Source organism: Fusarium phalaenopsidis, assembly GCF_050370095.1.
Source record: "Fusarium phalaenopsidis strain FUZ10S chromosome Unknown contig_32286, whole genome shotgun sequence".
NCBI classification, from domain to species: Eukaryota; Fungi; Ascomycota; class Sordariomycetes; order Hypocreales; family Nectriaceae; genus Fusarium; species Fusarium phalaenopsidis.
In genome coordinates, this window is record NW_028145413.1 from 1319141 (window position 1) to 1332577 (window position 13437).

General features: G+C 53.9%; 4 protein-coding genes across 4 annotated transcripts; 1 reads left to right on the top strand and 3 right to left on the bottom strand.

Annotated features, from left to right (window-relative positions):
* Positions 1-1987: 1987 nt before the first annotated feature.
* On the bottom strand, positions 1988-3611 carry LRP88_02741 (ATP-dependent RNA helicase DBP5; the record flags this gene model as incomplete). The annotated part of the gene is made up of 4 exons (XM_083239381.1): positions 1988-2488; positions 2539-2776; positions 2831-3316; positions 3370-3611. 4 exons carry the CDS (start codon positions 3609-3611, stop codon positions 1988-1990), a joined length of 1467 nt encoding a protein of 488 aa, XP_083104511.1.
* Positions 3612-4308: 697 nt separating this feature from the next.
* LRP88_02742 (G-patch domain-containing RNA-binding protein) lies at positions 4309-5916 on the top strand (the record flags this gene model as incomplete). Its single annotated transcript, XM_083239382.1, has 4 exons — positions 4309-4906; positions 4961-5628; positions 5684-5767; positions 5821-5916. The coding sequence occupies 4 exons, from the start codon at positions 4309-4311 to the stop codon at positions 5914-5916; spliced, it is 1446 nt and encodes a 481-aa protein (XP_083104512.1).
* Positions 5917-6572: 656 nt separating this feature from the next.
* On the bottom strand, positions 6573-7879 carry LRP88_02743 (uncharacterized protein; the record flags this gene model as incomplete). Its single annotated transcript, XM_083239383.1, has 3 exons — positions 6573-6870; positions 6926-7766; positions 7822-7879. 3 exons carry the CDS (start codon positions 7877-7879, stop codon positions 6573-6575), a joined length of 1197 nt encoding a protein of 398 aa, XP_083104513.1.
* Positions 7880-12034: 4155 nt separating this feature from the next.
* On the bottom strand, positions 12035-13117 carry LRP88_02744 (DNA-3-methyladenine glycosylase II; the record flags this gene model as incomplete). Its single annotated transcript, XM_083239384.1, has 1 exon — positions 12035-13117. The coding sequence occupies one exon, from the start codon at positions 13115-13117 to the stop codon at positions 12035-12037; it is 1083 nt and encodes a 360-aa protein (XP_083104514.1).
* Between the last annotated feature and the right edge of the window lie 320 nt (positions 13118-13437).

The following is a 13437-nucleotide window of genomic DNA, read 5'->3' on the forward strand; positions in this document are numbered from 1 at the left end:
CACACACCGTCAACTGCCAGCTGCAGCCTCGGGTTGGATTCAGTTGTGACGGGGCCTCATAGTGTGGACGAAGGGGGCCTTGAGGGGGGCCACATCCCGCCATCTCCACGTCGACCATCGACACCGTCTAACCCAGCTCTCCCTGCAGGCGCATCCCGGTACGGGCATCCCAGGTCGCCCTGGGTGGAGGAAGACATCTCGAAAACCTGGCTGGCCTGTCGTGAGTCCGCGGCTGCAGCTGAGTGGTTTAGTTTCCCCAGACGTGCAACGTGGCTCGCCTCTAAGGCGTCCTCTGGTTGACCCATCATGCATCTCGATATCGGATGGCCTCGGGGATTGGGTCGACTCGTCTTGCCATTTCTCTCAGTGGGGTGATTTGGGCCCATCACTGTCAATGTTCTCTCTCAGACATGTCCTAGCTACAACCCGTCCGGTTGGAGGATGGTGCTCATCCCGCGCTGAGGCTGGTGTATTGTGTATGGCTGGGAACAAGAAAACCCGGAGGTTGGTCGGGTACGATAGCATCATTTCGTCCGCTTCGCCGGTCTTCGCTGTCAAGGAAGCAAGGAAGGCTGGCGCCGAGGTTGGGAGCGCTGTACGCAATATGAACTGTGCTGAACTTAGTAGCAATGCAGACATACTGCTGTCGTCACTTTGACAAAGTCCATGGTCGTTCTGGATACTCGAACAGCCGACCCACTGTCGTGGGCGCCGGCCCTTTTTGCTTCCAATAACTCTGGCTTGATCGATGCATCGCGTATCCATTCCTGGGGGCCGCTGATCCCAAAAGCCGCGCCTAGCCTCCACAGCATCCACCGCAAGTCGCAATCCGTGTTTTGTAACACGAAAGAAATTCTGTCGCTGGTAGCGATTTCTTGGGCGCCATCATGGCAGCTACATCATGGCGGTGAGTTGGACCCCCCGAAAGTGGAGGTTGTAAATCGTTGAGGTTCTCCTTTCTAGAACGGATTGTGAAATAATGGACAAAGAACCTCCCTCGACAAGCGCCAGCACGTGAGAGTGGAAAGCCACTCTTTCCATTGTTCAATTTGATTCAACAACTGCGCCAACTTAGGATCCATGTTAGTACCTACCTAACAGGCACCTAACTTCTTAGGCAGGGAGTCTGCCCAGTGCAGGTACTAGTGCCAGCATCACCATTCACCAACTTCAGTCGTGATGCATGATCAGAAACAGCAGCTTTAAAGCCCCGTTCACCCCGCCCACTCACCTAGGTACATATACAAGCTTCTGATGCTCTCCTCCGCTTTATCGTTTTAGGTATATCTCCCAAGACATGGCTGCCAATCAGTCGGCGTCTAAGAACTGCGAGATATTACCAATTGCGCATGAACAACGCGGGCCTCAAGTCCCACAACATCCCACCTGCGAGACACCTGCTTCCAGACTGGTGGGAGTGATATCTGATGCACTCCACGTCATCTGGCGAGGGTCTTCCCAGCTGGAGCGCTCCTGGACATTGATTGTATCACCTTTGTGGTTGCTTCATCGAGCCAGCATAGAATCGTCCGGCGCTTCATGCCCAAATCACCTTGGAATGAGGTCCTCGCAACTCAACCCAAGAATACGTAGCTAAACCATCACAGCACGGATCAATCAGTAATATACTCGTGATGGGCCATATTGGGTTCGATACGGGGTTGGGCAAATGTCAGCTTTTCTCTTTGGTATCTCATCATGTACCTGCAATGTTACAGACACAGGGTAGCTAAGTCCACCCTCATCCACCCGTCCTCCATCGTCATCAGGGACATTTTCACTCCCCGTAGTTCGCTGCTAGCAGCCCAAGAAAGGTAGATGGTTGCTTGTTACATCCCATTGCGAATCGTTTCGACTCGGCTCGTCTCGCTTCGAACCCTTCTATCGTGGTTCAGCCGTTATGAACCTTGACATCGGGATTCATTCCATTGTATCCCATTTTGTAGCGAACCCCCAACGCGGGCCACTCCCAGGCAGGCGCAGGCTCCTAGCTAGCCGCGGGAGCCGCCTTGGGCTCAGTCGCGCTGGGTGCGTAGGAAGCCTGTGCTCTGTTCTTCTTGATGACTTCCTTGACTCGATCCTCGGCCTCATCCCAGTCGTCAGTGTCCAGCTTGACCAGGTCGATACCATAGTTGGCAGCGATCTGGCTCAACGCATCGAAACTCTTCTTGTCGTAGACGAAGCTAATACTGACACCGACACGTCCAAATCGACCAGTTCGACCGATACGGTGCAGGTAGGTCTCAGCATCAGGCTCGCTATCACCTCGTCCCTTCATGGGGATATCGTAGTTGATGACCATGGAGACACTGGAAACGTCGATACCACGGGCCAAGACATTGGTGGTGATGAGAACCTTGTTCTCTCCCTGGCGGAACTTGGCCAGAAGCTCGTCTCGCTCAGAGCCATCGAAAGCGGCGTGAAGGGCAGAGACCTTGTGGCCATCCGCGGTCATACGTCGCTGAATCTCGTTGGCGCTCTCTCGAGTCTATGCCTCTGTTAGTGATTGTAGAAAGTGACTATACGATTACTACTAACCTTGACGAAAATGACGGACTGGCCGATGGTCATCAGGCCATAAAGCTTGCAGAGAATATCGTATTTGATGTCATTATCAGGGCAGTCAATGAACATCTGAGAGATGCCCTTGACAGTGAGCTCGCTACGCTGCAGCTTGAGGCTGTGAGCGTTAGGCGCAAACTTGCCAGCATATTTCATGACATTCTCGGGGAATGTGGCGGAAAAGAGGAGGACCTGGATGTCCTTGGGCAACATGCTACACATCTCGTTAGTACTCGTGTAACTAGCCGCAAATCAAAACAAAGCTTACTTCTTGACTCTCAAGCACTGATCGCCAAGTCCTTGCTGATCTAGCATGTTGTCGGCCTCGTCCAGCACAAGAACCCGAAGCTGAGAGACATCCAGCTGTCTGCGCCGGATGATGTCCATGACCGTACCCGGGGTTCCAACGATGACACTAGCTCGGACTGGTTCGCCACGGGGTAGGGCTCCAGGAATGGCGGCAGCAACCTTGAGGTTCTGGATGAAACGGCCGATCGCATTGATGACACCCTCGATCTGACGGGCGAGCTCACGACTGGGCGCAAGAGCAAGGGCCTGGGGCTGCTCAGGCCTGCTGAAGTCGACGCGCGACAATATCGCAGTGACGAAAGCAGCCGTCTTGCCGGTACCAGACTGGGACTGTGCCAGCATGTTTCGTGGGGGGTTGCTGAGCATCAGAGGTAGGGACTTGCCCTGGACCTTGGAAGGCTTCAAGAAGTTCAGGGAGAGGAGGCCCTTGAGAATGTCCTCGGGGCTGGGAATGAAGGTGTTAGCGGTGGTTGCATGACGGAGTTTGTAGCGACGAACAGTCCGAGATCCTGCCAAGTGGTGGCGGAGTGAAAAGGCGTAGCCTCATTGTCCTGAAGCTCGCTCAAGGAGACCTCGACGTCCCATTCAGGCTCCTGGAGACCAGAGCCACCGAGTTGCTCGACGGTGCCATCGGTCTGGCCAGCCTCGTCGGCGGCGGCGGTAGCAGCAGGGGCGGCCTCGGCAGGCGCATCGGCGGCCGCTTCGTTGGGGTTCGTGATACGGCTTGCGAGATCAGCCATGGCGGGCGGTAGGCAAGCTGAATGTGTTTGTTCGATCGCGAGATGGAGGAGGAAGGTCGGAATAGTGGGGGGGCGAGCGGTGATAGGAACCTGGAACGGTGACGATTTTCTCAGGCGGCAGTCTAGGCTGGCGCTAGGACTGGACAGTAGAGAAATTTTGTCACGATGGTGAATTGAGGGATTGCGATGGCTACTTGCTATGAAGAAAGCCGACGCGTATAGAGCCGAAGAAGGAAGGGGGATGAAGAAAGAAGAATCAACCTTGAAGGCTGAAATCGGGCGTAAACAACAAAGAATCTCAGGCCGGTCAGTCACCGTCTGCGCAGTGGAAGCTACAGGCACCTAAGGTTCCGTGAGGTCAGGTTGGCGGGGTCCAATTCTCAGTCGGGATGGAGGGGCAGTTGCAGCCTCCAGCAGCCCCAGTTGTGCCTGCCCCAGCTGCAGGTGCAGCTTGCGGGAAGCTTCCGCCTTATGTGGCGCATTAGTCTTTTCAGCCACAGCTTGACCAGGCACGCGCAACTGCGCGACAATGAATAGCTTCCCGGTCAACTTCCTTCATTCTCACCAACTACTTACAGTATAGGTGCGGCATCTCGGTAAACCTGTGCGCTGCCAAAGGCCTTCGGCGAAAGTCGTGTTTTCAGTACACGATATCTACTGTCTTCTAAAGGGACACATCGCCTCCAGCCTCAACATCATGGCAGCTCCTCCGCCGCCGCCGCCACCTCGTGGAGGGCTGTCGCTTTACGAAAACCTCCTCGATCCTCAAGACGCATCTTCCGCCTCAACTACCATCTCATCGGCGCCCGTTCGTTACAACCAATCAGATAACAATTCTTCCGAAAATACTGTTAAAAAGGCTATCGATCCAGCCCTCCGCTTCCAGCCCATTCGTCGGCCGCAAGCAAAGCAAGCGAAACCAAAGACTGCGTTCCCCAAACCTGCAGCCCCTAAACCGACAGCCCCATCCGCCCCTCCAGCTCCTGCGCAACCGAAAAGCACTCTTGCAGACTGGGCAGCGACAGAAGAAGATGAGTGGCTATATGGAACAGGCGAGAAGCGCCAGCGCGGAGGGCGCAAAAAGAAGAAGAAGAGGCAACAGCAGGCAGAGATCGAAACTAATTGGGACGACATTTACGACCCTACGCGACCAACAAATGTGGAAGAGTATTTGCACAGCGACGAAAAGGTGATGGAGGTCAGAGAATGGAAAGCTCTACTTTACAGACATCGGAGGAAGCGCGACGAGAGCGACCTTTCAGATGATGAAGAGGATGCGAGACATGTTGCGTCTAGTAAGTTCGACCAAAACAGCAGACCTACTATGCCCCTGCCTAACCCAACTACAGCTCAATTCGCACCGCCTGCATCCTACGCCGCTGTTCCCCCTCCCCCGCGATCCCCCCCAGCTCCTCCGCCAGACGATGCGACAGGAGATGACGCCTTTGCGCGCCGGTTAGCCATGTCTCAAGGACAGACTTCTCAACCAGCTCCTCCTCCACCATCACCCCCTCCAGCCTCCAACCCGGCTACCATATCTCGCGCCCCCGTACGATACACGCAGCCTGAAGCACCCAAGGATGAAGGTGAAGGTGAAGACGACGCATACTCTCCACCTCCAGCCCTCGGCGGCGGTTCTACGGTTGGTGATCTCGAACGCGACCCTCCGCCCCGATCAAGCCGACCAGGACAAGCGGGTTTTGCTCATCGCCTCATGAGCAAGTATGGCTGGACAAAGGGCACCGGCCTTGGCGCCGATGAATCGGGTATCATCAATCCTCTCCGTGTTCAAGTTGAGAAGCGGCGAAAGAAAGCCGACGCCGACGGTGGTGGTTGGGCGGAACCTGGTGGCAAGGGCAAGATCATTGGCGGCAAGCGCAAGGTAGAAGACACGGGCAAATTCGGTCTCATGAGCGACGTAATTGTGTTGCACAACATGCTCGAGAATATGACCAATCTCGAAGGAGAGATTGCTGAAGGCCTGGGACAAGAGATTGGAGAAGAGTGTGGAGAAAAGGTACTGAACATTATCACCAGTCTCAAGATGGCATTGAAGCTAACATGACACACAGTACGGGCGTGTTGAGAGGCTATATATCGATCAGGGCAGCAGGAAGGTGTTTATCAAGTTTACGAATCAGGTTTCTGCGCTCAGGGTAATTCGACAATTCCTCAAATCACTCACTACCAGTCAGCTAACACGTTACAGGCCGTGAACGAATTAGATGGGCGCGTATTTAACGGTAATGCCATTGTCCCCAAATTCTTCAGCACCGAAAAGTTCGAAAAGGGGTTGTACGATTAGACATGGCGCATGAAACTTGGCCTGGGTGGTTGAATGGGCGTTGGGATAGAGTTGTATTTTGGACTTGGTTTAACAGTGGCATGCATAATACGATACCCAAAGGCTTTTTTTGTCTTGAAATGAGCGAATCAACAATGATGTGAGAAAATGGACCATGTGTCAGGACTGCGTTCAGATAATAATTGGCCTATCTGCTGGTGTTGGCGGATAGTCGAACTACCAACTTGCGTAGGTAGGTCTACAGATATGCAGAGTGCTCAGGGCCAACCCGAGACTGATATCTTCCTCACCACTCATAACGGACTTCCCAATCAACGTCCAACTGTCTTCCTTGCTTTTCACAAGGCCCAATTCAGAAAGAAATGCCACTTAGAAAGTGTGGATAGAAGCAAGCTTTGAGACATCACATACTAACATGGCTGAGTTGGTTCCAGGGAGTAAAAAATGGCACGCACATGAATTGAGGAGGTTCAGTCCAAGTACAGTCGATTATTAAACTCTAACGGGTTATCCTTTGCACGCACTTGCTGCCCCCGCGAAAGACATCTTGTGCCTCACGAAGGATGACAAAACACAATATGTTGGAGAAAAAACAAGAACATGAGAACAGGGGACGACGCCAAAAACCGAACCATTTTGCCTCGTCTATCTCCTTCTTACAGCAGCTGAGCAACAGCGAAAAGACCAACAACGGCCAGAGAGGCCATGTTAACGTTGAGGATGCCAGCAGCATCCTCCTCATCCTGGCTATCAGAGCTGGAGCCGGACTTGGTGTCGCTCTCGCCACCTTCGCCGCCCTTGTTAGCCTCGGGGTTGTTCCAGGTGCACTCCTCCTTGCCCTCGATCTTGCCGTCATCCTTGAGATCCTTGAAGAACTGGCAGAACTCCTTGATATCGGTGGTGGAGGTGACAACAACAGTGCCGCTGACGGTATCAAGCTTGGGGAGCTCGACCCTAAAGATTTCATGTCAGCAAATACAAAACAAGCAAGTCTAGAGCATAATCTTACTTCTCAAAGTTACCACGGAGGCTGATACCGCCATAAACAGTCTTGAGCTTGGGGAGGTCGTCAATGGCCAGGAGCTTGGTGTTGTTCTCGATGGCAAGACCTCCACCAATGGTCTCGAGGACGGGGAAGGAGATGTTGGTGAGCTTGTTCATGTCGACAAAAGAGATGGTCTCGGAAACCTTGGTGAGGTTGGGGAAGGTCAGAGACTTCAGCTCAGGGTTGCTAGTGAACTTAAGACTCTTGGTAACGGTCTCAAGGGCGGGAACCTTGAAGTTCTTGGCGTTGGAGATCTGGACTTCGGCAGCGAGCTCGAGCTTGTTCATGGTGATGTCCATGTTGTTGCCGTTGTCGAAGATAAGGAGCTCCTTGGTAACATTGACGAGATCCGAGTTGAAGCTGGTGATCTTCCTGTTGTTGTCAATCTGGAAACTATCGACGGAGGCGACACTGAGACCGCTCAGATCGCTGAGGTAGGTGTCGCTAATTCGGATGGCGCTGATCTTAGTAACGCCCTTAGTACCGAAAACCAGCGTGCCCAGACGGGGGAGAGTGATGAAGCTGAGCTCGCCGACGTCGGTCAGAGCGTCCATCTGAAGAGTCTGGAGAGCCTCGAGTCCCTCAAGGGAAAGCTTGCCACCGATGGTGGTAATAGAACTGCTCGACAGGGAGATGATCTTGGTGGCATCGTTGGCAATGAAGTCGCCAGTAATCTCCTCGGGACCGGTAATGACGACCTCGCCAGCAACGGACTTGTCGATGATAAGGTTGGCATCGATGACCTTGCAGTCAATCGCGGGAGTAGGCTCGGTGACCTTGACATCCTTGGTGCAGGTGGCAGCGCCTGTTGTTGGACAATATTAGTATACGCGCCCACTGTGAATTCTAAGACGGCATACCAGAGACGGCGGTGACACCAAGAGCCGCAATGGCGGAGAGAAGCTTCATAGAATGCATGATGGCCTAGAAGGAAGCACAAATTAGCATCCGAGTTCAAGATAGATCGAAAATTCCGGCAACGGGAATATAGTGTGAGCGTGGATGGATCGTGGGTTGAGTCCGTAACGTCTAAATCATCTGCAGCGGCCTCGGGGTAAATCGGGCGTAAAAGATGATCGCGCTGGTAGACACGGCGAATATCTCGAGTGTTGAGGGTGCTTCGGTAGGGTGGCGATGTCCCCCTTTTGGGGGAGTGAGGATATGGGGAGATTCGAGGACAACCAACCTATGCGCAAGACGTGTGAGAAGACGAAGTGAAGGGTGGGATAGGGAGGCAAGACGTGAGCAAGCCAATGCGGAAGGAAGAAATGGCCAAGCGAAGGACAGTGACGACGAGGTGTGGGAGGAAGAAAGATGAGGTTTTGTTTGGGGCAGGCGAAGGGGAAGGAAAACCAAAGGCGAGACGAGACGCCCCATGTGTCAAAGCACTGATAAAACGCATACGCATACTACGCGCCTCGGCGTGCAGCGCAGTCGGGTCGGCCAAGCGATGATGGATTGCTTGTACGTACCTAATTTGTAACGGGACTAGATCCTGTATTTCCTTGATTTTCTTTCTTGTTGTATGTGTTTCCTTTAGTATTCTTGGGTGGTTTCTCGGTGAACGACTGGGATGGACGTGATGCTGGGGATCAGCAGAAGAATTCCTCCTCAGAATTAGGTAGGTAGTTTAGATAAAGTCGGGCGATTCTTGAGACGGGAAGTCGCAAAAGGCCTGACGAAAACGAGCGGCGTGAAGAGAAAAAGTGGACGAGACGAGACGACGACAAGAGAGAGGGAAGGAAGAGGTCGACAACAGGAGAAAGAAGGAGGAGGAGAAGAGAGATTGGACGAGATGAGAGATGGACGACCACTGCAAGATGAGAGCGAGCTCCAACACGGTGGGAACCTGGCGTCGCCTGCATGGAAGAAATGGGGAGGGATAGGCCGGGATAGCAGGGGTGGCCCCATCCCGTCCACCCACTGAAATGTCAAAGCAGGGCACCAACAGGCCAGTTTAGAGCCATGGGGCCCAGGGGCACTCAGACACGCCAAAAAAGGAGCCAGTGCCTGTTCAGGGCGGTCCGTCCAGGGCGATGGACGGGGCCATTGGACGACGGGATGGATCCATTGCAGCAGGAGGCCAGCGCGAGGTGCGAACGGGTGTGACGGGGGCAAGGCCAGGTGCGAGAAATGCGGCTTGTTCTTCGGGGACACTGCTCCAGCTCCATGCCATCCACTCATTTCCGCTAAATGGATCAAAGACAAGCCACCCACGGCCCCATTGTCAATGGATGGCCGCTCGAGTCACTCACCACCAGATTCACTCATCCATCCATCGATCCATTGAGTTTTGCCTCGAGGTGACCGCTTCTCAAACCTTGCTCTGTCTGGCGCTGGGCACAGGCGGGCCATGCACCACAGGCAAGCAAGCGACGCTTGATGCAGCAATGAATGGATGGGTGACAACGCGATTGCAACACTGCTCGGCCAACAGCAACCATGATTACAACAAAAACAATCAACATCGCTCGCATCTGCCAATGCGTATCAATACTTGCCTGACCTTTTGACAACGAGTGGGGTTAATCAGGTCTCTCCAACCGTTGCAGCCACGCCCGCCGTCTTGCTGGTGTGGTAGCAGCTATCTCTCCCTCTAGCGGATTGTGGCTGGCTTTGAGCAACCTGATCTCGCAGGGGATGTAATTGTTTCCCATCGACTTTCACCTGCGGTCGAGAATTCTCTCATCAACTCCAAGCTCGATATCGTATGCTCCCGGGCCGGCATCTTCCAGATCAGGCACAAACTCAAGCCCAGCTCTCCTTGACTCCGATCTCCATCCTATCCTCCCACTCAGGCGAGATTTGCTCCCCATTTCAGCTGTTGATGCTGCTGGGGAGGTCCGCTTTCTGTTCAGGCTAGCAAGGATGGCGGGAGGTTGTCCCGGAGGTAATCCGCAGAGGTGTTAGCAAGACACTTGCTGGCTGGCAACGTCATCACCGATTGTCACCTTGGGCGGGAGGCCACCGAAAGTACACACTAACACCTGGCGACTGAGGCGATTAATGCACCACTCTTTCAACGACGCCCCTGGCCAGGACCAATTTGCTTCCATCCGTCTTGTTTCGTCCATATCCGCGCCGCGACGGTCCACGCGTCGGCAAGCATTGCCATACAGCCGTGACCGATCCTGAACAGACCTCGTTTCACTTCACACTTCTGGCACCAAAACGTCATGATCCTTCCATGACACAAAGGCTAAACCTCGCTCAGTCTTGTCTTTGCATCTCGGCCACGGCTGTGCGGCCTGCTAGTGCAAGCTTTACTATTAGAGGGCACTTGTGTCCAAGAAATGGCCAAGATGCTAACACAAACGATGGTGTTGTTCAATGGCAGCGTGAGTCCAGGCCTTGAAAGACCTGCTCTGTGGTACACCGAGAGTTGGACGTGCCGGGCATGGGATTCACACACATGCATGGACACCATTGACCTTTTGATGGAGACAGTTCGATACGAAGCAACACACTCGACCGACTACCCTCCGGGGCCTCCGGAACCTCCGAGCGGGTATCGTTGTCGTTCTCCTCTTTATTGACTCCCGCAGACCAAAAAAGAAACCAAATGTCCTCCTTTTTCTATCCCTTGAGTTTTAATCTGAGAACCGAATCCTTATTTCCCCTGATACTTTATCGGTATCTATTCCCTACGCGCCTCGGGAAGTGAAGAAAGCCGGTGACATCCTGGCCAGGGTTACAGTATCTCTTCTCGCCCATCATGTGCTTCCAATGTGAGTCTTGGCTGATGCTTCGATCACACAAGGGATCTCGGAGTTCTAGAGCTGCCGTGCCCGCAAAGCCAAGACCAAGACCAAGGCCAAAAATTCTGTCTTGCAGTGGATAACCATCATTTACCAGACTGGGGAATATGCCGCGGATAGATGCTGCTACAGGTACCCCCTTTTCGCACCACCCCTGGATCAAATTCGCCCCTGGCCTTCTCTCCCCGGCTGCAAGGGCCACAAAGCTTATCATCCATCTTCTCCCTCTTGAGCATCTTTGGAGAATTAGCCGGAGAATCATGATTACAACCAGCACCTGGAGAGGAATCTATCATCAGAGCAACACAGGGAGGCGGGCGCATGTGGCCTCGGCCATTTTCTCACACAAGCATGGGAAAGAGTTTCAAATCTCACATCCCGTCCACAAGGACTAAAAAGTCAATTCGCCGGCCACTCGACGGTTTGAATGTCATCGTCTTGCTCGCCGCCGGTATGCGTGTGAGCTTGGGGCTTGTCCCCGTTACTTGGTTGGATCGTCCGCCATCACAAGCCTGCGGCGCAAGCCTCCTCCATTCCGTCCCGCCGCCCCCTGACGCGTAGGTTAGGTTGTTCCAACTCCACATTTGATCCAATCCATCGAGTTGCCGCGGTCTGGCGTGCAGCAGTCTGAGGCCGCTCATGACCTGTCGTCCCTCGCCAAGCAGCCTCCCACTTCCCGCTTTCAGATTCCGCCATGCCAGGTTTGCAGCGAGCTGGCGATGCAGGTGAATGGGGTGGGTGGTTATCAAGGTTTTCACTGCACAAGACAGCTTTAGCCGTCGAGCTGCCAAGACCTCTTGTCGGAGCAAACCAGCTGAAGCTTGACCACGTATCCATGCACCTGATCTGATATATCCATGTCCTCTCCTGCGGGTTGGTCGCTCGGCAAAGGCGTCTCTTGGTCGTCGTGTGGCGTAACCTATTTCAACGCCGTTTGGAAGCGATGCCATGAAAGCGGGCTCATCCCAGAGCAGATCGTCGATGACGAATCGAGCAGGTCCTTCAATCACGTCCCTGTCCCGAAATAATTGCCATTGATTGCATATCCTGCGCTTCGAGCTTGGATGAGCCGACGAGGTTGGGAGAACGACTCCTGAAGATCATCAGGCGCCTATGGATTCGATAGTCGGTTTGCGCCAATCATTCATACACTATTGATGAGTTCTGTGACATTACATCACCACTCGACGCTACCAGAGGACGGGCATCGGAACGGATCCGTCAACACGCATCATTTAGGAGATCATTTGTCTACGCAGTAAACATCATACAAGCAACAACAAAAGCTGACCCAGCAACCAGGGGCAAAGGGAAGCTATTCCAACGTGCTGATGTCTGTCTCCTCAACTCGCCACATGTACCACATGAAGAGACTCCGATACGGCGCGAACTTGTCAGACAGCTCGATCATGTCCTGCTCAGACATGTACTTCCACTTGCCGCCCTTGGACTTGAGTTTGGCAACGTCACGACCGACAAAGGCGGCCATGCCTCGCTGAACCCCCAGATCGCCGAGCGAGAATACGTCCATTCTTTTAAGCCCAAAGCAAGCGAACATTTCGACAGACCATTTGCCGAGGCCGCGTACGGCGATCAGCTTCTCCATAACCTCCTCGTCCGAGGCATCATGAAGCATCCGAGCACTTAGCTCCCCACTGGCGAACTTGTCAGCGAGGCCTTTGATATACTCGGCTTTGCGCTGCGAAAGACCTGCTGTGCGAAGCTCCTCGATCGACTTGGCGGCAACCTGAGATGGGTGCGGGAATCGCGAGTCGGGCTCTTCCTCGAACAGGGCAATGAATTTCGCCTTGATTGACTTGGCCGCTGCTCCTGATACTTGCTGGCTGATGATTCCACTCGAGAGACTCTCGAACGGATCAATCTCCTCTGCCAAGCCCTCTGGTGAAAAGACTCGACAGTGGTGATTCTCGACCAGCGGCTTCATGCGCCCGTCAACCTTGACGAGGTAGTCGCATGCCTCTTGAAGCAAGTTCTCAGTTGTCGTTCTGACCTGCGGCGCCTTGGTTGGCGACACGGTTTCTATATCCCGCGATGCGACAAGCCGTGACGTCTCTGGTGACAGCAACGGCGCATTTGTCAGCTTGGGGTTCGCAAGGCGCGTGACGGTCGCGCTGAGAGGCTTCCTAGTAGAGTTTCCAGACTCGGCGAAAAGTCCTGCTGCAGTAGGAGTCGGTGTCAGCGGCGGGAGGGCTGCTGCCGGAGTTGTCGGGTTGCCCTGCGCGCGCTTCCTTGGTGGTGTCGAGGGCGCTTCAGCTCCGTCTTTAGCTGGTGGTGCCTTGCGTTTCCGGCCATTGGTTTTGGGCGCAGTCTGGGTGGGAGGTTTCAGCTTGGGCGTAGATTGTGCGCTGATGCGTGCAGAGCGCCTTGTTGCGGTCATTGTTCGTGATGTTGTGAGTGTTGTCCTGGCTTGAGTCGTCTTTGATGGTATCGTGAATCGGCGGATAAACAAGGTGAGATGATGTCGCAAATGCGCAACGTGCATGTGAGATTGCTGGTCGTGAAAATTCCCAGGTTGTCTTCACGTTGGTGTCTGAAAAACGCGACCCTTCTTGCAAGCGATTCGGTAGAGTATCTTATTCCTGGAGATCTTGATGAATAGGAGACATTCACGCTGATGGTGGTGGTTGAGACGTTGCTCCAGTCAGCGATCAGCGACAATTGCGCCCTGTCGATGTCATTGGTCCAATCCTCAAGGCC